This window comes from Amblyomma mixtum, chromosome 3 (genome assembly GCF_055824585.1).
Source record: "Amblyomma mixtum isolate Tamu chromosome 3, ASM5582458v1, whole genome shotgun sequence".
Classification (NCBI taxonomy): domain Eukaryota; kingdom Metazoa; phylum Arthropoda; class Arachnida; order Ixodida; family Ixodidae; genus Amblyomma; species Amblyomma mixtum.
This window is the reverse complement of record NC_143014.1, coordinates 282,032,187-282,054,969: the sequence shown is the minus strand read 5'-3', so window position 1 is coordinate 282,054,969 and position 22,783 is coordinate 282,032,187. Positions and strand designations below refer to the sequence as shown.

The window sequence follows — 22,783 nt, the reverse complement described above, 5'->3', positions numbered from 1 at the left end:
AGGGCGTCCATCATGCGCTCAAATGTGGCTGGCGCGTTGCATAGGCCAAAAGGCATTACTTTGAACTGATATAGGCCATCAGGGGTCACAAAAGCGGTTTTCTCACGGTCCTTCTCATCAACGGCAATTTGCCAGTAGCCGGAACGAAGATCTATGGAGGAGAAGAATTTGGCTCCGTGTAGGCAGTCAAGGGCGTTGTCAATACGCGGCAGAGGATAGACGTCTTTTTTAGTTATCTTATTGAGGTGTCGATAATCAATGCAAAACCGCCAGGAGCCGTCCTTTTTCTTCACTAGTACCACTGGAGAGGCCCAGGGACTGTGGGATGGTTCGATTATGTTCTTGGCAAGCATTTTTGTGACCTCGTTGTTTATGACCTTGCGCTCGGCGTGGGAGACACGGTAGGGCCTGCGGCGAATGGGAGGGGCATCGCCGGTGTCAATGCGGTGCGTCACAGCGAGAGTTTGGCCCAGTGAGGTGTTGTAGAGGTCAAAAATGTCGGAGAACGACTGGAGAAGGTCACGAAGCTGAGAAGTTTGGTCGGGGCGGAGATCGGTGGGCATCATGGTCGTGAATGCGTCCGAGGTCAGCGGAGTGGACCGCGGTGGGTCTGGGGGGTCGCGATTAGGAGAGGCATCTAATGGAGCCACAGGGCACTGGGCGAGTGGGGACAACGTAGCGACGCACATGCCGGCTGGAAGCAGCTGTGAGGAGAAGCCGAAGTTCAAGAAAGGTAGAGACAGGTTGTTGGCTGTGACGGTGGCGATGGTATGGGGCAGGACAACACTGCGGGTCAGTGCGAGGTCAAGGACTGGCGCAACGATGTAGTCACCATCGGGAACAGGGCGAGAAGGTGTGAGGGAAACGAAAGATAAGGCTTGAGGGGGCAGGTGGGCATAGTCGGGGCAGGTCAACCGGAGCGACGAGTCGATGGGGTCAGGATCGAGTTGGGGAAGCTCAAGGTGAAGGACACCCTGCGAGCAGTCAATCAGGGCAGAATGATCCGACAAAAAGTCTAAACCGAGAATGAGGTCATGGGCGCATGTGGTAAGGACGGTGAACTGAACCGGCGTACTGTGGTCTCCGATGGTCACGCGAGCGGTGCACAGTCCCTCGACAGCAGGCATGGCACCATCCGCGACGCGCACACGGGACGTTGCAGGCGTAAGGACTTTGCGTAGGCGACGGCGGAGGTCAGCACTCATCACGGAAATATGGGCACTGGTGTCAATAAGGGCGCTCACAGGAACACCGTCAACTGTAACGTCTAGCAGATTGGGTCGAGTCGTCAGTAGAGGGTTTGAGGTCCGGGTCGTTGATGCAGCGTCACCTCCGGGAGCTGCATCACTTAGTTTTCCCGATGAGAAGGGCGGTAGGACGCAGCAGTCGAAACACGAGGCGACTGCGGTGAGCGTGAGCGGCGGGCTAGCGGCGAAGGCGAACGGGAGGACTGTCGTGGAGGTTGATCGGCGGCCTCAGACGTCTCGGATGGGCGGCGGGGTGAAAAGCGGCGAGTGTAGTTTGAACGGTAGTAGGAGGCGTCTCGCGGGGGTGACGTCCAGGGGCTGCGGCAGTGGCGGGCAATGTGGCCGACCCGAGAGCATTGAAAACAGATTGGGCGGTCGTCTGGCGTGCGCCACTCATTCGGATCGCGGTAACGCCGTGGTGAATAATAGGTGGGACGGAAAGGGACTGGAGGTGGTTGCTGTGGGGACGAGTTTCCGATGGCGCACAAAGCCGGAGGGAGGTTGAGGTGGGCGAGTTCTTGCCGCACGACAGCCTGAATAAGTGACACGGAAGGCAGGTGGTGTGGTCGATGATGTTACCACAGGGGCTAGGGCTTCGAGTTCACGGTGAACAATTCTTGTCACTGTGTCGGTGACAGGAGGAGACTCTGAGGGCACTTGAGTTTGAAGTCGTTGGTCCTGGCAAGAAGATGTAGCGGCTGTGTTTGGAAGTCGGGAAAACTGTTGAGAAATGCGACGGCTTTTGACTTGTTCGAATCGATGGCACTCCTTGATATTGCTGTCAACAGTTGTGCAGTCTTTGCAAACGAGTAGATGAAAGGCATCGTCAGCAATGCCTTTCAGCACGTGGCCCACCTTGTCGGACTCGGTCATGGTGGCATAGACTTTGTGGCAAAGTGCCAATACGTCCTCTATATAGGCCACGTAACTTTCCGTCGACGACTGCGCACGAGAAGCAAGCTGTTTTTTTGCAGTGGTCTGCCTATCGTCAGGTCTTCCGAAGAGTGCTCGCAATTTCTCTTTGAATATATCCCAACTGGTAAGTTCTTCTTCGTTGGTTTCAAACCACACCCTCGCCGTTCCATTCAGATAGAAAATGACGTTAGCAAGCATTAACGTTTGATCCCACCGGTTATATGCGCTTACTCTTTCGTAAAGGCTTAACCAGTCATCGACATCGGTGCCGTCGTTTCCCGAAAAAGTACCGGGGTCACGGGACGAAGCCATGACCACGAAAGGAGCAGCAGAAGTGGTCGGCGACTCGCTGGGTGGGGCCATGATGGTAGTAGCGCCGGTTTGACGACCGCTTCGGAGCTCCGTGGTACTGGGGACGATACCCGACACGCTCCACCAAAGATGTTACGTTGCCCGAAAGGTTAGTCACAAGCAAGGGCGACCGGAGCGCAGAGCGAACAACACAGGAGACACCGAACACTAGCGCGCGCACTCCAGTCAGGCACTTCCTTCTCATCGTCTTCTGTGAATATCCGTTGCAATATCTTTCTTTAGTAGGCTTGCTTTATGTTCTTTGCATATTTAAAAGTACTGAGTTTTACCCCGCCGTGGTAGTGCAGTGGTTATGCCGCTCGGCTACTGTGCCCGAGGATGTGCGATCGAATCCCGGCTGTGGCGGTTGCTTTTTGATAAATGCGAAAAGCAAGGCGCCTGTGTGCTGTGCGATGTCAGTGCGCGTTAAAGAACCCTAGGTGGCCGAAATTACTCCGTAGACCTCCACAACGGCATCTGTCAGCCCGAGTCGCTTTGGGACATTAAACACCATAAACCAAACCAGAACCATTCTAAGAGAGTTAACTGCTGAGCTAGTCTGTGTTGCACTGAATGCCCTGCAATTATGGAAGAACCCCACGCCAATCATTATTCAATAACACTTTTTGTCTCAGAGGAACCATATAACGTGCAAACTTAGGCACCCCTAATTTTTTAACCATGGTGAATGAGAGGAAACACTACAAAACCTGATTTCCATGGAAGTTTCACACATTTAGAAGAGAAAAATTCTGCAGGCCACTTCTTCAGTTCCCGCGACACTCCTTCAGTACGAAAAATCTGCAGCTTTTCAGAAGGTGTGGGGATCGTGTAAAAACTTCCAACCTGAATGTGTTGATGGCCAAAGATGAACTCGGGTGTTACTTCTGTCACACTTACAATGTGATCGTTTTTCAGCAGACAGCATGAGTCTTTCTCAACACCAGTTTTCAGTGATGAGACATCTGTTGCCAGCACACACTGTGGGGGTCCTACTGAGGAATGGGCCAGCTCAGAGAGCCTGCGACTGACCTGTTCAAGTGGCTTGCTGCTTGTTCTCAGAAGTGCTTTTAACTGGCCCAAACTGTTCTCGAAGGGAAATGCACTCACTCTGTCCAGTGGGCCATACAAAAGGCAATCATCTGCAATGTGGCACATCATATGCACATTATAAACTAAGAACTGTGGACCATAAAGTGAGGCCGCTTGCTGAGCAAAGTACTGAAGGAGCCGTGAAGCGTAGTTGTTCATTTCAATGCACAGCACTTGGTGCAGCAAAATGCGCATGGCAACATGTAAACAGAGGAAGTGCTGGTAGCAGTCTTTTTGCAGCAGGTCACGCAACAAAACAGGACCAGTGTAAAGCAAGAATGCCCTAAATTCAACGGCCTTCCACCTCTCCAGCTCATCGAGAGACCTTGGTTGCCGAGCAAATTCAGTAGGCAGCTTACTCGCCTCCAATTTTGCACTCAAAATTCTTCTTTGTTGTGCTCCAAGACGGTGGGGCAATGGTCCTGAGATCCATGTGTGCAAGAGCTTGCGGACAACTCCTAAACACACTGAATGCATATAGTCAACAGGAAACTGTTTTACCATGTCAATGCGGAGTTCAGTAAGTGGACTCACTCCATGGTGGTGGCCAGGGTCTGTCATAGCTCGAAATGAACCATCGGTTCTGTGCTGAAAGGCAGCGCATATCGGAAACGTCTGCCGACGGTCAACTCGTTCACCTTTTTGACTGCAGCGATCGGAACCGTAAAATCCCATGTGTCCTTTTATGCACTTGACATATGACCTAGCTGGTGCATCGCATATTATGGCAGTTACCGAGATGCTATAATGTGTTCCATGAACATCTATCCCTGACACCTCTAGGTCCTTCATTTCATCAATAAAGGGCTGCAGAAAGTCCTCAATGCTAGTTGGTTTTTTTTTGTCACAGTGAACAGCAACGACAAATGGTCTGTTCTGTACACAATTTGATACACGACAAAGCACAACCCAAAAGCTGACAGAAGAACTTTTGAAGATAGGAAGGCCATCTATATTTACATGAAGTTCAATGCTGGGGCTCTGTTGAGGGCGGAGGCCTAATCTCACGCGATTTTCAATTTGTGGCTTCAAGCCAAAATATACGACATTTCCTCGCACATTTGCTTTTCTCTCTGTTTTCAGCAGAGTCCTTGCGTCACTTGGCATTGGATGACCAAGCCTCTGGAAAAGCGAGCAGAGATCATTGATGGCCGAGTGCGTCAACGAGTGTTTGAGAGCAATTTCCCTCAGTTCATCACGAACGTTAACACGTGAACCACTTGCTTCTGGGCCAGAAGCGTCAGTGACAGCATCCGAATCACTGAGCTCTTCAGCGACCAAGGCACGTTCTTCGTCACAGTCTTCGGAGAAATTCTCAGAGGTGCTTACTGAGCCAGAACTTTCAAAGTCATATTCCTGAGCAGACTGCTCTGCCAGATATGGACTTCTCTGGAAGTCTACGCGTGCGCCTGAACGGTCAGCCGGTTCAATGTCACGCCCGGTAGCCTCGCGCATAGTGGATGTTTCTGATCCATTTTCGTCATGTGAAATGTCACGAAAAAAGTCAGTGACCTCTCGCTGCAATCGCCGGTATTTTTCCCACTTACTCATGATTTCCGCATGCTCTGCAGCCGCAAAGGCTTAAACCAGCTTGTGAACTCCGGCCACCAACACAACCACCCGTGTGCGATGTCAGTCACGGCGCACTGCAGTGCACTCAGTACACACACTAAACACTCACTAAAATACTGTACAAAACAGGGCGATGCACTATACCGCGCACTGAAAACACTTTATCACACACTAGAGATGAGACACCACGCAAAAGACAAAACAGATAAACAACAGCAACACAATAAAACTACGGTTGGGGATTGGATTGAATTGGATTGGATTGAAGACCTCATACTCAAAAGTATGAGGCCTTCATTTCTCTAAAAGCTACTTTAAATAGAAATTACGAAAAAAAAAACGCTGATATCGAAAAGCGGGTGTTAAAGAGGCTATCAGGACTCACAGCTTTCGCTCTATCACTATATGTTCAAGTCATATGCTCAAACCCGCACAATTTTTGTGCACTTTCACACAATGATAACCCTTTGGCGTGTTGCGGAAATAAACGCACGCCGTAGAATGTTTCTCCCAGCTAAACGGGCGTATTGTTCGAGCTCAAATTTGGCACAGAAATCGAATTTGGTCGGCAGAATTGTTTCATGCTACATCTGTTTGAGTTACTTGCCTGAATCAATCAAAAAAAGTCGTATAATCGCATCGAATCGAATCGCAACGATGACTGGATGAATCGTGAGGCAGATCGAGTGCGTTAATTAATTGTGAGTCTAATTGAGTGAGTTCGCAATTTCGGTAATCCCGAGCATGTGTGAATATATATTAGATTAGATTTGAGGGAGCCGGCAAGCTGACCAAAATTTTGTTAGTGAGCCGAGCGCGGGCATTCTCGACATTGCCGAGGTATATTGTGCACAGTCGTCCACATGCGTGTATGTGCCCGCTAAAACGACGAACGTACGTCATCACTCTTAATTAACAATAATAACAACAACAGTAATAATGTTTCATTAAGCATTCATTGCAGTGGCCCAGCCATGCTTAAAAAGGTAGTATTGCCACGACGGTTTGCTGACCCTGACCTAGGACCCTATTAATTAAGGTATAGTACGTGAGATGTGAGGTGAGGAAAAGATTAGATATGTGAGAGCTAGAGGATGAGATGTGGGGATGAGGAAAGAAAGGGGACCGAAAGAGAATAGAACTATGCACGGCAACCATAATTTGAGCCGCCTTCGATTCACCAGAACCATTTCAGGCGGTGGAAAAGACCGGGCGATGGTAACAGGCAACTGTAGCCGTAGAGACCACGGAGGAGCAAGATATATAATAAGGGAGTAATTACTCATTGGCATCCACCCGAGCGCAGCCATACGGCTACAAAGGAAAGCTATACAGCTTTCTCAGAAACTTCGTAGTTAAAGAAAAATTCGTCCTGGTCCGGGGTTCGAACCCAGGACCACCGCTACACCGGAGCAGTCGCTCTACCAATTGAGCTAACCAGGACGGCAAGCTTATGGTAGGGCGAGATCGAATTGATCAATAACTCGAAGTGGGAACAGTGTTGGTCAAATGTTTTGCCGTCCTGGTTAGCTCAATTGGTAGAGCGACTGCTCCGGTGTAGCGGTGGTCCTGGGTTCGAACCCCGGACCAGGACGAATTTTTCTTTAACTACGAAGTTTCTGAGAAAGCTGTATAGCTTTCCTTTGTAGCCGTATGGCTGCGCTCGGGTGGATGCCAATGAGTAATTACTCCCTTATTACAAATCTACTCCACCTTGGGGGATTCCCCTGAAACATTTGACCAGGAGCAAGATATCAACACAAAACTTAACGCAAAATGCAACTAGTAGTTTTTAATGTGTTATCCTGGCTCAGTGTTCAACACAGGAGCAAAATAACTGGTTAAAGTCCCGGCGCGACATGACTATAGCTTTGGTTCCCGAATAAAAAAAAAACGAGTGTGTTTTCGCGGTCAACTAAAAGTGCCAAGGCGACACACGGAGTAACGTCCCGTAATTTGCTGGCATTTATCGTACGAAAGAGTCCATTCTCTATTGTTCGTGGCGTGCAGTGCGGCGAGAAGCGATATGTACACACAGTGCTCTGCAACTTTATCGTAGCCATCTTGGGAAATTTTCCCGCCTCGACCGGTGGGAAAATTTTCCAAGACGATTACGATAAAGTTGCAGAACACTATTTAGGTGGCACCTGGAGGGTCTAGTTTGCTTAGTTTCTTTTTTGCTTGTTGCATGTTAAAAAACAATAAGACCGTTGTCTTCCCAGTACGCGTCTGCACGTTAAAAAAAAAAATACTAGTAATGAATGTTTCGGTCGCAAGAGGACGCTTTCAACTGTTTGGCTTCAACCCTAGGGTTGAACCCTAGGTAGACCCTAGGGTTTAAAGATAACAATGGTCATGTAAATAAATCTGCAGTGGAAGTCAGCAAAAAGCGATTGGAGGATTGGTGGCTGAAAAGCAGAGATGTGGCATAAGGTTAGAATTGTAGGAAACTGTAGGTAAAGATGACGGCGATTCTTAATAAGAATTGCCAACACACTAAACAAAAAAAAATAAAAAAGAAAGAAAAGTTGAGTTTGGTGGCAATTGCCACCACCCCGTTTCAAAGGGGGCGCTCCTATCCATCCATCCTTCAACGTCTGCTGTTTTGTTTGTGTTTATTGATGTCAGAGGAGGCGCTGCGCTGGGTTACCCATCGACCATCGAAAACCTAGCCCTTTTCCGAGAAGCTCACAAGCAGCAAAAGTGAGCCAAAATCGAATCGGCAGCAGCGGTTGCGTCCGATGGATTACGCTCTTAAAACGGGTGGGCGCCGACACATACCGACACCCGACACAGGGAATGGTGAATAGATAATCATCATCATCATCGCCTCGCAACTGTACCCTCGCAGCACCTCCTCATCCCCTCCCTCATCTTGCCAAAGCCAAAGCCACCAAAGCCAACGCGGCATTCCCGCCTTTTTTTGTCGTCGAGAGTCAGCGTGCGCTGCGTCGTAGACAGTCGTGTGCTGCATTACGCGTTCCCGCGTTTGCCGTCGACAGCCAACGTGCTCTGCATTATGGATCGCCATTTGAACGACCGGTAAGTACTCTTCTTGTCCTACTAAAATCTAACTTGTTCGAGCTTCTCTGCAGTTCAAGTCGATGGCACCCGTTCCACGTGTTGAAATGAAAGGCTGTTACTGCTGCCCGCGAATGCTTTGTTTGCGCAGCTACGTACAGGTTCGAGCAAAATAAAATGTGCATTATTGGCTGCAAACATTTTTTTCGCTTTCCCCAGCTGAAATTGCCATCTATTTGGAATGCGCCTGCAGTTAGTGGATGCTTGCCAAATGGGCAAGCACACACGACTAGCACCACTTCGCGCGCTGCCTCGACGTCGGCAGAATGCAACTGCTGGGCTTGTGCGTTGATGTTTTCTCCGGGTGGATTTTGGCAGCTTCGCCGAATTTGAGCTCGAGCTCGGAGTTTTTTGTAAGAATGAGCAGTAGTACGAGCGGTGCTCTGAGTGATTCGGCTGGTATGATCAGACATGGGCTACTTTAAGCTTACAAATAGGGCTGCTAATTGAATTGAATCAAACCTTCGACTGTCTTTATGTAGGGTGCGTTTTAGACTTGTGGGCGCTTTGTTGAATATTACTTGGCGTCTGTACTGAAATGCGAACCTAGCGAAAACAAACCAAGGCGTGCGCATAGGTGCCGCGCCTCTTCGATCGGTAGTCAAATTGGTCAAATCCCCTTGACTTGCGCGGGCTGACGCGTTTTTGACAGTCTTATAGGCCACATCTTTCAAATGTACACGCCTTCGCCGCCACTGAGGATGGCTGAAGAAAGCGCAAGAATTCACAAACAAAACAAGACCAAGAGGCGGCGCTCAGTTCGGCGGGAGAGGAATGGCGCGCGCGCGAAGTTTGGAAATTTTCGGCGCTTGCTCGCTGCTCCGCGGCCGCCGCCGCTTGTTATATAATTAATTTCGAGTATTTCTGCGCCGAGTTGGGCATTGATAACTACAGGAAGGGTAGTTTATAAGACATACTACCGGAATATATAATCTTCCAAAATTCGACTTTTTCACGATTTTTTGATTTTCAAAGGTCGCGTCCCCCTTAAACATATGGTTCTAGGAATGTCAGCATGGTACTGGCTACCACTTCTTTTTTCTTTTTTAATGACTGTGATGCATGCCGTAATGAACCCAAGCTGCTGTGAATGTAAAAATGTGCTTTGCCAGCCACTAAACTTTCAGCTCCCATAAGCGTATCTGTGGTGTTTGAGATGTAGCAGATGTGGTGTAATGGGTCTTTGGGTTCAACTTTCCTCTGCTCATTGATGCAATGGCACAAATTAAGCAGAAGTCTGGCTTAAATTGTCTGCATATTTATGTTATAACTGGTCTAAGTTAAGGATGGGCATATCGCATTCAAGACACAATGAAGTGCTCGCAAAATTTTATGCCTTTGTTTACTCTCTGCACAGGAAAAGAAAGCGGGCGCGACACGACCGCATGTACTGTGTGGTTTTGTTCACAAATGAGAAGGACTCCGTCGGGGCAGTGCCAGTTCGCTGGCTGAGCAAAAGCACAACAAGGTGCATGTGGCCCCCAAAAGGCACTGGGCCTCATGCTGTGGAGCAGATGGCCCGCAATATGCTGAAGCCTGGCCCTGATTGGCAACGGTGTCCCTGCAGGGTGCTGGGTTATGCAGGTATGAGCAGCTCCTTTATTCACAATATACTTATACTTACTGTCCTAAACCTCGCTACATTAATACTTACTTGCCTGTTTTGGCAAGAAACTAAGCTTATTGATTTTCTGACTAGCACAAGCAGCAAAAAATGGTGGCAGCATATCGTAAAGCACACAGGATAAAATTTACAATGTTGGTTTATCTGGTTGACATATTTCTCCACAAATACATGCAAGACATTTATAGGTTCGGTGAGATTTGAGTACTGCTAAAAATTTGCTCCTAGTTAAGGCTTGCACAAAAATTTAAATTTGCAGATGACCAGTTATGAGAGATGACCTGTGTGTAAATGTTTTCTTGTAATATTGTTTTATCTTGCATGTATAGCTTATGTCGCTCTAGTCTATGCAGCTGGTGAAGCTGTGCCCAGTACCCTGTGCACCTGGTTTAGTCACCTTAATTCTTTTACAAAACAGACACTTACGCTGATGCCAAAAGAAAAATGGAAATCGCAGAGCAGACTTCGCACATTGAGTCTGGCAGCTCATGTGAAGATTTTCCGTCACCAAAAAGGCACGGTGAGTTCACCATTAGGATTTAAACTGTTGTTATGTGAAGTTAAGTTAATGCTTTGTTCCTGAAAGTGCACAAATAAAAAGATTAATTGGCCTTTAATTCCAATTAAACCAATTAAGACTGTGAGAGCACTGTTTGTCATGGTTTGGCATGGTTTGCTTCTCTGTTTAGCATTGAGAGACACATAGATGTGGCCAAAGTGTGTCTTCCCCAAAATGAAAATTGGCCGATTTTGAGGAAAGGAAAGGTGCGCTGTGTGTCTGGATGGATGCCTTCTGCAGTAAGAGCATGCAATTGGTTAGTAAGAGCATCTCATTTTCACTGTCCCGCAAGGGCATGTGACATGTCTCAGGTTGGCGTGACACAAGTAATGGTCTGCTGCAGCGCTGCTTGGTTTTGTATTTGGTTAGAGCGCCAGCCCCGTGGCAGTCACTGCATCAGCTTGTGATAATTTTCGGTGCTGACATTTACACCTCTATCCACCAATAAAGATTTGGAGATGTTTTCAATTTGGTCACAAAATATGTCAAGGGTTGCATATAAATGAACAGTGCCAGTTGGGAGCTGCTCGGCTCTGCTGAAAATCTGAACAATGTGAGATTTTGAGATAAGCGATTTTGAGTTACAGCTTTACTGAACTACTCTCGGTGCTCGTTTGGCATAGTGTTTTTTCTAAAATGGCTTGTATTAACCACGTAGGCAAAATAAAGTGGAATAGGAAGCTTCTAGAGATGTGCAATACCATTTGTACCACTGAAAGACAAAAAAACGATGCAACAACGTCTGCGATTTAACGAAGTTTTTCCCGAATGTACGCCTTCATTATATTGAGGTTCAACTGTACTGCATTATACTGTGAGGGTTGAGATTTGCTCACAGGCCTTGCAGGGCTCCGAAAGGAGCTAATCGCGGTTAAGATTGTGCTGAGAGGTAATATTGCATTTGGGTATTTGTTTCAGCTCCAGATTTACAGCTTCGCATGCCTCGGGTTGAGGACGGTAAGTGCACTTCTCTTTCTTCTACATGGTGAAGTACAATATTAATATGCAACTCCTGGGGTTTTATGAACATCACATTTTTTGGCGTCTCTTTACATGTGCACAAGTGTTTTTCGCTATACAAAGTGGGACTGTTTTAAAACTACAAAAATAGCAAACTAAAATTCACTGTGGCCAGTCACAATGCGTTTCATACACTCATAACATCACAAACGTATGAAAACACTAACATGCACTGAATGTCTCAAAGAAAGGTTCTAAATGGTGTGTTAATTGAAGGGACACAAAAGAGTCTGTCTAGTTCAAAATTCTGCTGATGGATGGAAATGGACCCATATGCAATCAATGAAAGTATTTTTTGACAATTATAATAAGGGAGTAATTACTCATTGACGTCCACCCGAGCGCAGCCATACGGCTACAAAGGAAAGCTATACAGCTTTCTCAGAAACTTCGTAGTTAAAGAAAAATTCGTCCTGGTCCGGGGTTCGAACCCGGGACCACCGCTACACCGGAGCAGTCGCTCTACCAATTGAGCTAACCGGGACGGCAAGCTTATGGTAGGGCGAGAGCGAATTGATCAATAAGTCGAAGTGGGAACAGTGTTGACCAAATGTTTTAGGGGAATCCCCCAAGGTGGAGTAGATTTCAATTAGTAATTACTCCCTTATTAGAAATCTACTCCACCTTGGGGGATTCCCCTAAAACATTTGGTCAACATTTTTTGACAATTACATTTGTAGGACCATTGAAATCAACGATTAGGAATATACTGTCACTCTTCCTCGTTTACACGTAATGTGCGGTGGCAGCAGAGGGCAGCAAACACCAGCTGCATGAATTCAGCACTGTGGTCTCTTGTTTCTGCAGCTCTGGCAGTCACACTCACTCCTGTGCATCTGCCATTCAACTGAGCCTACGATAGGCTGCAACAGTTTCCACTTTTCTCGGCTCGGTCAACAAGCTTACTAAAAGCAGTGTGAATCTAAATAATGTGGGGGGCTTACGCCGGTGGTCTGCACAACCTTGTGCTGTACTATTTACTCGCCAATGAATAAGCTAGTAACATAGTCATTTGTGGCTTTGGAAGAGGGTATTTTTATATTCTGTTTTGCAACGCATATAACTTCCATGGCAGAGCTTGCAGGTGATGTGTCAGTTGCGGTGTTCTTGAATTATGCTGTACGGGTGGCAGGGGCTCAAGGGCCACTTTAGCAGCATGTTCTTCCATGAGAAAAGCTTTACCAGCGGCACACTGGACCGAAGTTCTAATGTCATGGCTGTAATGCCCAAATGCATGCAGCAGCCACAACTGCTGTGTGGGCAGGGCTGTGGGCACACATTTTTCAAGAGTTGAAGGAGCTCTAAACAGCTAGTTTATACTGTTTCACTATACAATTCCAGCAAATTTTTTTTCCAAGCAATGTTTAGAAGCGAAGTTGTTTGCAATCAAAGTTTGAAATTCCATGCCTTCGTGGCATTCCTCCTTTTGATGTTTTTGGCATGCGCAATGGCTGGAGCTCTTCCTTGGGTCCCGTGCCCACCTTTGGTGGTTTTGTGCGTTTGCTTTTTTAGTTGTCTCTGCAAACAGGAACTTCTGTTCTAGCGTGGCCAGGCATGGTGGTCATCTGCTTCATGCATGCAGTTTTTGGCTGTGGCTCTTATTCCTGTGCCAAACATTCGAGGTGTTAACCTTGTGTATGATTTCGTGTTAGAAATGCAAAAGTGGCGAAGGCCACTTGAGCCGCCAGCGCGAGAGTGGAAGTGCAAAATGGAAATCTTTAAAAAAACATTCTCATGTACTAAACATCCATAATTTTCTTTTGTGCTAACTGAAAATTAGTATTACTACTTCTCATGTGCAATAGATATGTGATGCATGCTTGCAGCTGACAAGTAGCCATTAAAAGCCGTCGATACATAGTAGTGTTGCACAGAGAGAAAGAGTGAATGCAAAAGTCAAAGGAGAGAGCCTTTCAAACTTTGAATGCGATTGTGGGCTGTGTTATCCGGGTAGAGGTGTAGTATTTTGCTCTAATGTTTATTACAACACAATTAAGCAAGTGAGGTATATTATAACCCAAGCACAGGTGATTTAGGGCCCATTTAATGATATTGCATATAGTTTTGGCCGATTTGTACCGTCTTTGCCAAAAGTAACCAGGCTGCGTGCTTCGCTTCTGGGTTGGGTGGTACAGACTTCATACCACTTATGAAGCATTAAATCTATGGAAAGTAAAGGCGAGATCCTGTCCTCACTTCTAAACAAGTTGTTGCCTTCTGGGAATCCATGTTGGCTTTAGAATACAAGTGAGAAGCAAAACATGCAGCCTGGTTACTTTTGGCAAAGACGGTACATGATCTTTATGTTCTGACCTCATTTTTTTTAAAAAGCTCTTTAGCACCCTTGCACTGTGCTTTTTGTACTGGTGAAACCATTTCTTGCTTTCTACTACCATTCTTTGCAGACTTAGCAGAGTATGCACACGAGAGTAGTGCAGAGGTCCTTTCAGCTGGTGGCCCCAGGGACCGAGCTTCACCCATGCCTACGACAAGCATCACCAGTAGTGAAGTCCGTCATGAGGCTGTCCGGGATGTAGTGCGGACTATGGATGTCCCCAGCGCACACAGTCTGCACGACGAAAGTGAGGACCTGTTGGGTTTCTGGATGTTGATGTCACTTAATTATACACTGGTCAGCATTGAGAACTGTCACAGGTGCTGAATAACTTATCATTTGAATTATATATAATATCATGTCGTAATAACCCCTTCCAATGAATATTTGAATGTAGCTCTCAAATCTGGCATGCTTTTCAATCTTCCTAGCTCTGCTAGTGGGCACTGTGCAGGAGCAACTCGCGCCGCAATGCATGCACCCCTCGAGGCGGGAAGGGAGCTCTGTTCGGGAAGGGTGTGCCCAGCCGCACTGTGGAGACGCTGCGGTTCTGCTGTGCGTGGTTCATAGTCGCCGTTCGTTCCTTGTATTCGTGGCATTATAAGGTCACAAATGAATTCCTGGGTTGCAGTTTTTTTGGTCGTTTGGTTTCATACATTTTCACTTGCCTGATAGAGTGCTTTTGACACCCGAAATAAGATTTATGAAGCAAAGTGGCGCGAAGCTTGGATAGCTGCCATCCAACGAGCAGTGAGCTGGCAATCATGTCCGGATCTGCTGCTTCCAGATTTTCCACACGGCGTCCTTCCCAATAGAGGGCACACTCCCTTTTCCTGCGTTCGCAGTCTTTCTCACATCAAAAAAAAGAAAGAAAGAAAGAAATCTGGCAACTCATAGGCATCTGCAATATCTGGAGCCAATTGCCATGCCCAACAAAAGGAATGCGCATGTACTAGGACCACCATGTGCACCCCGTGGGCCGCGCTCGTGGACACAGTTGATCATTGCGTAATCTTTATTTATTTTTTCAGTTGTAAGTTCAGCGCTGTGTGTGTCTTGTCTCCTTCTTGGTCTGTGTGTGTTTGCGCTGTTGAACCTTCACTATGAATCTACACCAACTAGCCCAATCTGCAGTTCTTCTACATCTTTATTTAATCTGTCCTGTGGTCTATATTTCCTTGTCTACTGTAGCTTGCATGAGGACCGGTGCAGTGCAGAGGTAACTAATGGAAATGTAGCGCTTTTACTGCATATTTACTGTTTGCGTTTTTTGCGCTTAGTTTTGCAAATTTGTCTTGGTTACTTTTTTTTTTGCTTTCAATATTTTTTCTTCCCTCTAGCTCATTCCTTTTTCCCTTCCATGTGCTGCCGCCACTTTCCTTCTGGGCAGTTTTCTTTGTCCTTACTTATTCGTGGGTGCTCTGAATAAATCAGCATTCTTTACACACCATCCTACTCCAAACAGGAGGTCGAGTGGCTTGCTGCCACCTGTTACATTCCCCATCCTAGCTTAATTTGGTGGCAGAAGACTTGGAAGTACGGTCAAAGAACTAGCATTAAAGTCGGGATTTGAGGTAGGACTTTCTTTCAATGAAAAGGAAAAGTAGGCATCTACATCCTTTCATGACTTTTCTCACCACTTGAAAAGCATTGAGCAATGGGCCTGCAATAAGCTTTGAGAGCTTTATGACCTGCCTGACAAAGGAAAAATGCATGTGTATTAGAAACCGTAGATCACTTTTTGTGCTGTGCTGTAATGGAAGTTTTCCATGCTCATAGCTGGGTTGTTGTATCAGTGACTGTGTGCATGAGCATTGCATGGACAGAGTGATCAGTGTGAATCTGCCATCCTTTCCTTTATCATCGAGAAAAGTGCCAACTGCCTCACCAGAAAGATAGCCAAAGCTTATCAAAAGTCTTCTGCTTAATAACAGCTGCCTGTGGCTTGCCAAGCCCCAGTAATCGTTTTTGGGTCTTCAGGTTTTGCGCATTGCGATCATGTTTGTTTATTCTTTTTTCATGCCTTTTTCTCCTTTTTTGGCTCTTACTTCATTCACTCCTATTCTTTTCCCACACTTGTTCCATCCTTCTCCGCCGCTAAATCCCCCGCAGTGTTCCTTTATTTTTATTTTTTCCTTAGCCAGTCCCACATGAAGAATTTGAGGCTGGCTTTCTGTGAAACTGCACCGCATGTGGAAGGAGGAGGGTTCACAATTTTTTTTTAATTTCCTACCTTGTTATCATGTTTTTTATCCCCTCCTCTTTGTTATTTTGCTTGGCCTTTCCAAACTGCGCGTGCTTTTCCTTCTGTCTTCTTCCATTTTCATGTTTTCAGCCTAGAAATAAATGCCCAGCAGGCAGACAGGGCTTGTCAGTGTCTCTCAGTCTTGCGCCTTGTGGTGCCTGCATTGTTCATGCTTCGCTATGTCACTCCAGCTAGACCAAACTGTCAATGTTCCGCTGTGCAGACCCCAATTACTTTCCTACAGCCGCCTTTTTCAAGCGGGCGACCTGCCCAGGTGGCCGCGTCTATCCTTGAAAAACTCCGGTGCCCATTCGTGGCGGTGCCTGTTCACCGCGAGTGCTGCCCCGTGTGCTTCTGCATGGGGCCCACAGCTTCATTTACTGGAGATTCATTCACAATATACATTCAGATAGATTGAACAAAGTGGAAGGCTGACAAGCTCTTTTCACTTAATTACAGTGCATTTTGGCAGTGAAGAGTGCCTAATATTAAATATTCCTTGGTATACCTTGCACAGCAGCAGCAACGATGGCCAGTGCCGTTTTATTACCATATACAGTAAAAGCTCACTAATTTGATATCGGAGGATATATTTATTTTGTAAAAGACTGACCAATGGTTGCTTTTTGATAAGAAGCGTGGAACAGTGACCATTGTTTCCTATTTTCAACCCCTGCGTCCTTCATGGTGTGACACATTAGTGGTGGTGTCCTCTCACAAGTGCCAGTATCGGGTGTGAGGAGGCTGCACTGAACAATGCGCCAATAGCACTTGGCGAACGCATACTTTTGGCACGATAAAATAACTGCAGATGGAGGTGAAGGTGGTGAAGGCATGGTGAACCTTCCTTCATCTGCCACACCCTGCATTGTCTCTCTATCAGGTCTAAGGGGATTATACTTTAAAATCTCTCAGTGCCATTGGTTACAGAAGGGTTCTTTAGGGAGTAAAATCCACCATTTTTTTCGAGCAGTAGCCGACTATAATAGTATACTATGTAAACGCCGCTGAAGCCTGTAACATTCAACTAGGTCAGTGAAACTGCTGGAAGGGCAACTTAGAAAACCTCTGATCTGTGCTTCAACCATAATGTTTTAAACTTCCTTGATATCTCATTTACTCTTCTACTGAAAACCTGAACTAAAGTTGGCAGCTCTCTGAATTATCGCTTGACACTTTTAAAAAAGTTTGGTTCAATTTTGCAGGTCGACACTGTGAAGACCCACGGTGTGTCGCAAACCAACGTAAGTACTCTTGTATCCTCTTACAATGATTTAATCAGCACTCATTTGCATCCTTGAAATGCATGGAATTTAACTAAAAAGCTGTTGTTGAGATCCTTGATAACCTTGGAATTTGTGGGTCCTTGAAAACTGTTGAGTTTATGATTTGAAAAGGAGTTTGTGTGTGTTTTTGTAGATACCATACTTTCACGATTCTAAGCACCCCCTCCCAACTTGGCAAAAGAAAATTTGGACAGAAAGTTTGCATGTGAATCTAAGCACCCCCTTTTTTGAGAGGAAAAGAACGTAGACAAGGCTTCTAGCATGCTTGCTCACTCAATCGAACTGGAGTCTGAGACCCGAGTTCGTGCAGTGTCCACGGCGCGGTATCCACTTGTGTTGCTGCGCTCCGACACTACATGACAGCTAGTGGCGCAGGATGGCAGAAGCCGGCTGAAAATGACCCCTAATGCTCTTTCAGCGTGTTGCCACATGGACCTCGTAATGGCAGCCATTTGGCTATGTCAGCAGGCTTTGCAGGTGCTGTGGGCCCACATTTGCCTTATTTAATGTCAGCTGTTCGGCATCCATAATGAAAGTCAGATAAGTTTGAAGAGGGCTGTCATAGCTTGAAATTCAAGCGCAGTGCAATTGCGTTTTAGGAAGATGTTTGCTAAATTTTTTTGCCAAATGAATTGTTACTGCTTGCATCCATCTTGGCAAGATATTGATGCAAAAAAAGGGGGGGTAGATTTTTTTATCTCCTCCCTCACTTTAATCACTGCTATCGAGAAAAAGGTTACTTAGCGTCGAGTAAATACAGTACAGTCAAATCTCGATATAACGAATTCTGCGGGACCGCACAAAATTATTTATTTTAAAATATCGTTGCAATGAAAAATCTGCGATTATAAGCCAGTGGTCAAACGTAGGTATGAAAATGACGTACCTTGGCAGTGGGCACGTGTGTAGACCAGCAAAACCTCAAGTGAAAATGTTGCACTAACTCCAAAGCTGATTTATTTGAAGAAATCCATTGTTTTCCTCTGCCGCGTGTGCCGCCGCGGTGGCTCAGTGGCTATGGTGCTCGGCTGCTGACCCGAAAGACGCGGGTTCGATCCCGGCCGCGGCGGCTGAATTTCGATGGAGGCGAAATTCTAGAGGCCCGTGTGCTGTGCGATGTCAGTGCACGTTAAAGAACCCCAGGTGGTTGAAATTTCCGGAGTCCTCCACTACGGCGTCTCTCATAGCCTTAGTCGCTTTGGGACGTTAAAACCCCATAAACCAACTAAACCAACCATCTTCTGCCGCGTGCAGCAAACATGACCGCGCACTACATTACACCACTACAGCACATACACCTTCCACTTTCCGGAACACCTCATCGCATGCGTATTTGCACTGAGCGATGAAAATACGGACTTTGTCCATATGCAAAAAAAAAAAAACAGAAACGTCAGAGTTCTCTATGACCCCATCTTCAATGCTCCCTGAAGTTTGAAAATCTTGTCTTGGTATTTCATAATGTTCGCGGCATTCGATGGGGCAATGCTAGCTGTCTGTAGAGGCCGAATCACTTTTTCCCTGCGTCGATTTCTTGCAGGGAAAGCAGCTGTGTTCATATCTTCTTGGCATTTCGCTGGCTAATACATCGCCAATATCGCACAAACTTCGCCATAAGATAATCTGTGGCAAAAAAAAAATACCGTCCCGCACGCACGAACACACGAACGAACGACCCGCGTACGACACACAACACAGGAAAAAAAACGCAGGCAGCTAGGCCTGCTGGCTACTGCGTAATAAACCATAGCTTCATGGTGGCGCTAGGAGCTGGTACTAGATGTGCTGATGATGATAGCTACGGCCCACGGACCATACACACAGAAACGGCAGTTTCTGTTTCACGCGAGAGTTGCAAGCTGCGGCGCTGTTAATTTTAGCCGAATTCGTAATACTGATATTCCAAAATTCTAGAAGAAATAAAATACGTTTGTTATTCTGAAATATACGCTATTTTGAAATTCGTAATTCTGAAATAGTTTTACATTGAAAACATAGCAAATCTGCCGGGGATTCTTAAAAAATTCGTTAATTTGAAAAATTCGTTAATGTGTTCGTAGTAACGAGATTTCACTGTAGATGTAATGTAAGTAAGGAAGAGAGCAGAGTGGGTCAGTGAACAAATGCAGGTTAATAATAGGCTAGTCAAAAGAAAGAGGCAGGGAATGTAATTGACGGTTAAAGGTAGCGAAGTAGGTTGCAAGATAAGGCATGTGTAGGAGACAGCAGGAAACCAGGTGTCTAGGCGGGATTAGGCAGTTTGCAGGAATCGAATTGGATGAGCTGACACATGGCCAGGTTAATTGGAAGGATATGGGAGAGTCCTTTGCCCTGCAATGGGTAGTCAGGCTGATGATGATATTTAGTAAAGATGAATGTTTCATTTTTGCACTTCATGTGATTTTCCCCAGGCAATATGCACCGGGTTGTACAGCTATTAATGGAAATCCGGGCTGACGTTAAGGAGCTGAAAGGAAACTACGCAGCTGCGTATAGTGAAGACCCATGCCGAGAAATCGGGCCGGCAACCTCTGTTGAGGTACTCAAAGAAATCGAGGAGGAGCTTGGAGATCCCGACAAACGAACCTTTCTGGTAAGCTCCCTGTGGTAGCCATGAAGACAAGCTGGCATTGTTGCAAAATTTGTCGTTGGCATTGTGAGCTAGAAATCACTTGCATGGTGCTGGAAGCTGGTAGCTTGCATGGCTGGCCAATGATTTTTTTGTGCAACTGGTTTGTTCAACTTAACGGGACCGCATGATATCAGAAAGTTGCGGGGAGCTGCCAGTTCGGGTTGTTCATGTGAGGTGGAAAGATACAATCGGAATAAGAATCAACCTTCCAGTTCTCTAGGATGTCGAGTCAGGCATACTACTCCTAGGTTAAGAAGGCACGACCATACAGCTTGATTAAACCAGTGTTTGATATGTTGGGTTGTCACCTGCATTACAGTGCAGTCCACTTATAACGATACCAGATATATTGATGTCAGCAAGACGTGGTCAGTCGTAGCATGCATATGGTGGACAGTGAGGTCACAAACTTGCGTCCTCACACTCCCTTCAGTGGCAGCGGGCATTGTTTGCAGCCGGTAGCTGGGGTACTGTCGCGATGGATGTATCATGCCTACATTGTTTCCAACAGATGGGCTAGCAAAACACTGTTTTCAGCATACAAAATGCATAGCTGTCTGCATCATTTTTATTTTACCAATTTAATGTAAAAACAATGCCTTCACCAGTGCCTGTTGGCTAGTTTGCTTGTGCAAATCTGGTACTTCTGTATTCCCAACTGGCTCATGTGCCAAAAAAATATTGATCGCTTCTGAAGTTTTTGTTAATGCGGAACAAAAAGAACGCTCGCTGTTGAGAGGCGGCAAATGTAATGATCTCTATGGGCGTTCACCAGGGCTGCCAGATTCTTTGTTGCCGCTGGAATTTCATTCTTGAGGGCTTTCATTGCTGAGGTTTCAACTGCACTTCGATGCAGTGATGCTTGCTGAAGGTGGAGTGGAGAGCAGCAGTTTTATTGGCCTGATTGTTGCCAGGAGCCTTCATCATCATTGCATCCTAGCAAATATAGTAATATCCTATTGTCATTTCTTAATGTCATTGAGTCATATTAGTGCTAGCAGAGTTGTTATTGCAAAGCATCTTTATATGCCAAAACCGAAAAAAGTACAAGGGACTCCGCTACATCAATTGTGCAGCTAGCAAGGTAATTCTTGTAATTTTTCTTTCAGACGAAAAAGCTTGGTTTGATTGGCGGAACGACTCCGGATGAGGCTACACGCCTCATAATGAAGACGTTCATCAAAACACCAGTGGCCCTGGAATACACATTGGAGGGGCGAAGAGACAAGCCAGCCTTCAAGGACCTAAGGCTCTACAATGTGATTGTTGGTATGTTTCTGTTTTACACTAATTTTATATGTAACTGACCACATTTTTAGTCCTTGTGCCTGACTCAAGGACCTAAGGCTCTACAATGTGATTGTTGGTATGTTTCTGTTTTACACTAATTTTATATGTAACTGACCACATTTTTAGTCCTTGTGCCTGACTTCGGGCGTTATGCTTACATGTGTACTGGCAGTCTACAGTTTGAGTGCATCAAGAGCAAATTGTACTGATACAGTGCGATAAATGTATTAGGTTCGTTCAATAGGTGAATTGAACGAACCTATTAGTGTGATGTTTAGTTTGGTAGGTCTTAGTATCTCGCAAATATTCAAAAATATTCTGGCATAACCTTCTTTGTTTAGATGTTAAGTGCCAATGAAGTTTTATACCTTGAAAATAAAAGTACATTTTGCTATTGGCAGCTGCATAGCTGTTTTGATGCATTGGGGCATTCTTTTCAAATGCTAATAAGATGAGTGCTCTTCCAGCTGTCTGAATCGATTGTGTCATAAATGAGATTTATGTGATTTCAGCTGCTGTCCAGCGCCGGATTCCGGATGCGGATGTGGCAGTAATCAATAACCGCATCGCCGGATATTTGAGAGGGGCCCGGGACCGGGATGGCGGCCGCAGGGCCAGGATGAAGTAGCACAGTAGGATGTCCTGCTGACAGTGTTTTTTTTTTCTTGAAATAAAATATGTTAATTTGCATTTTGATGGCTTTGTGTACCTGATCTGTGGGCTGAAGTGGCATAGCAAAATACGTCACTTGCTCACAGAATCTGACATTCCAGTTAACTATTACAGTTTATCTTAATATCATTGCCGCCACTTGCCTGTCCCTGTTCAGGGGCTTAAGCCAACCTAAGAAACAGTAGTGGCTGCCCAAGATAGCCCGTTGTGGATCCCTTTAAGGCAGCCCACCTGAACCTGCTGTGGGCCCCATTGAGGAAACCTACATAGGCTGCCCACATCAACCTGCTGTAGGACCGACTTAGGCTGCCGATGTAGGCAGCCCACATCAACCTGCTGTGGGCCCCATTGAGGAAACCTACATAGGCTGCCCACATCAACCTGCTGTAGGACCGACTTAGGCTGCCAATATAGGCAGCCCACATCAATCTGTTGAGGGACCCGTTTAGGCTGCCGATGTAGGCAGCCCACCTACTTTCGCTGTTGGACCGATTCAGACGTGCCTCACTTGGGCTGCCCCGATCGGTCCAAAGTGGGACCAATGGGGTAGCTTGGTGGGCTGCCCTCTTTGGGCCTACCGGGGCCCGAGTTGCAGAGCCTGCGTTGGCCCGACAAACATTGCCCTCATCGGGCCCACTAGGGCCCGCACATGATAGCCCACATTGTGCTACTTGGGTACTGCCAATAAATAATTTAGAAAATAATTTTTTCTCCCATGCTGTTTCGGTTTTATCAACCGAATGATGGCTGTGACGTGAGTTCAACAGTTGGTCACGAGAGGCACGGGAAAACTAATACAAACGATGATAAGTTGTTTAGACTCACTATAGCACTTTAATCAGCCGGCGGCTCCAAGACTTAT

The 22,783-nt window shown here is 46.2% G+C and overlaps 1 protein-coding gene across 1 annotated transcript; it reads left to right on the top strand.

Annotated features, from left to right (window-relative positions):
* The first annotated feature begins 4,286 nt into the window (after nucleotides 1-4,286).
* On the top strand, nucleotides 4,287-22,563 carry LOC149355039 (uncharacterized). The gene is made up of 10 exons (XM_089583600.1): nucleotides 4,287-4,926; nucleotides 8,029-8,219; nucleotides 9,616-9,842; nucleotides 10,301-10,402; nucleotides 11,360-11,398; nucleotides 13,867-14,043; nucleotides 17,247-17,285; nucleotides 19,739-19,920; nucleotides 21,069-21,228; nucleotides 21,762-22,563. The coding sequence occupies exons 1-10, from the start codon at nucleotides 4,753-4,755 to the stop codon at nucleotides 21,875-21,877; spliced, it is 1,407 nt and encodes a 468-aa protein (XP_089439726.1). The 5' UTR covers nucleotides 4,287-4,752; the 3' UTR covers nucleotides 21,878-22,563.
* The last annotated feature ends 220 nt before the right edge of the window (nucleotides 22,564-22,783 follow it).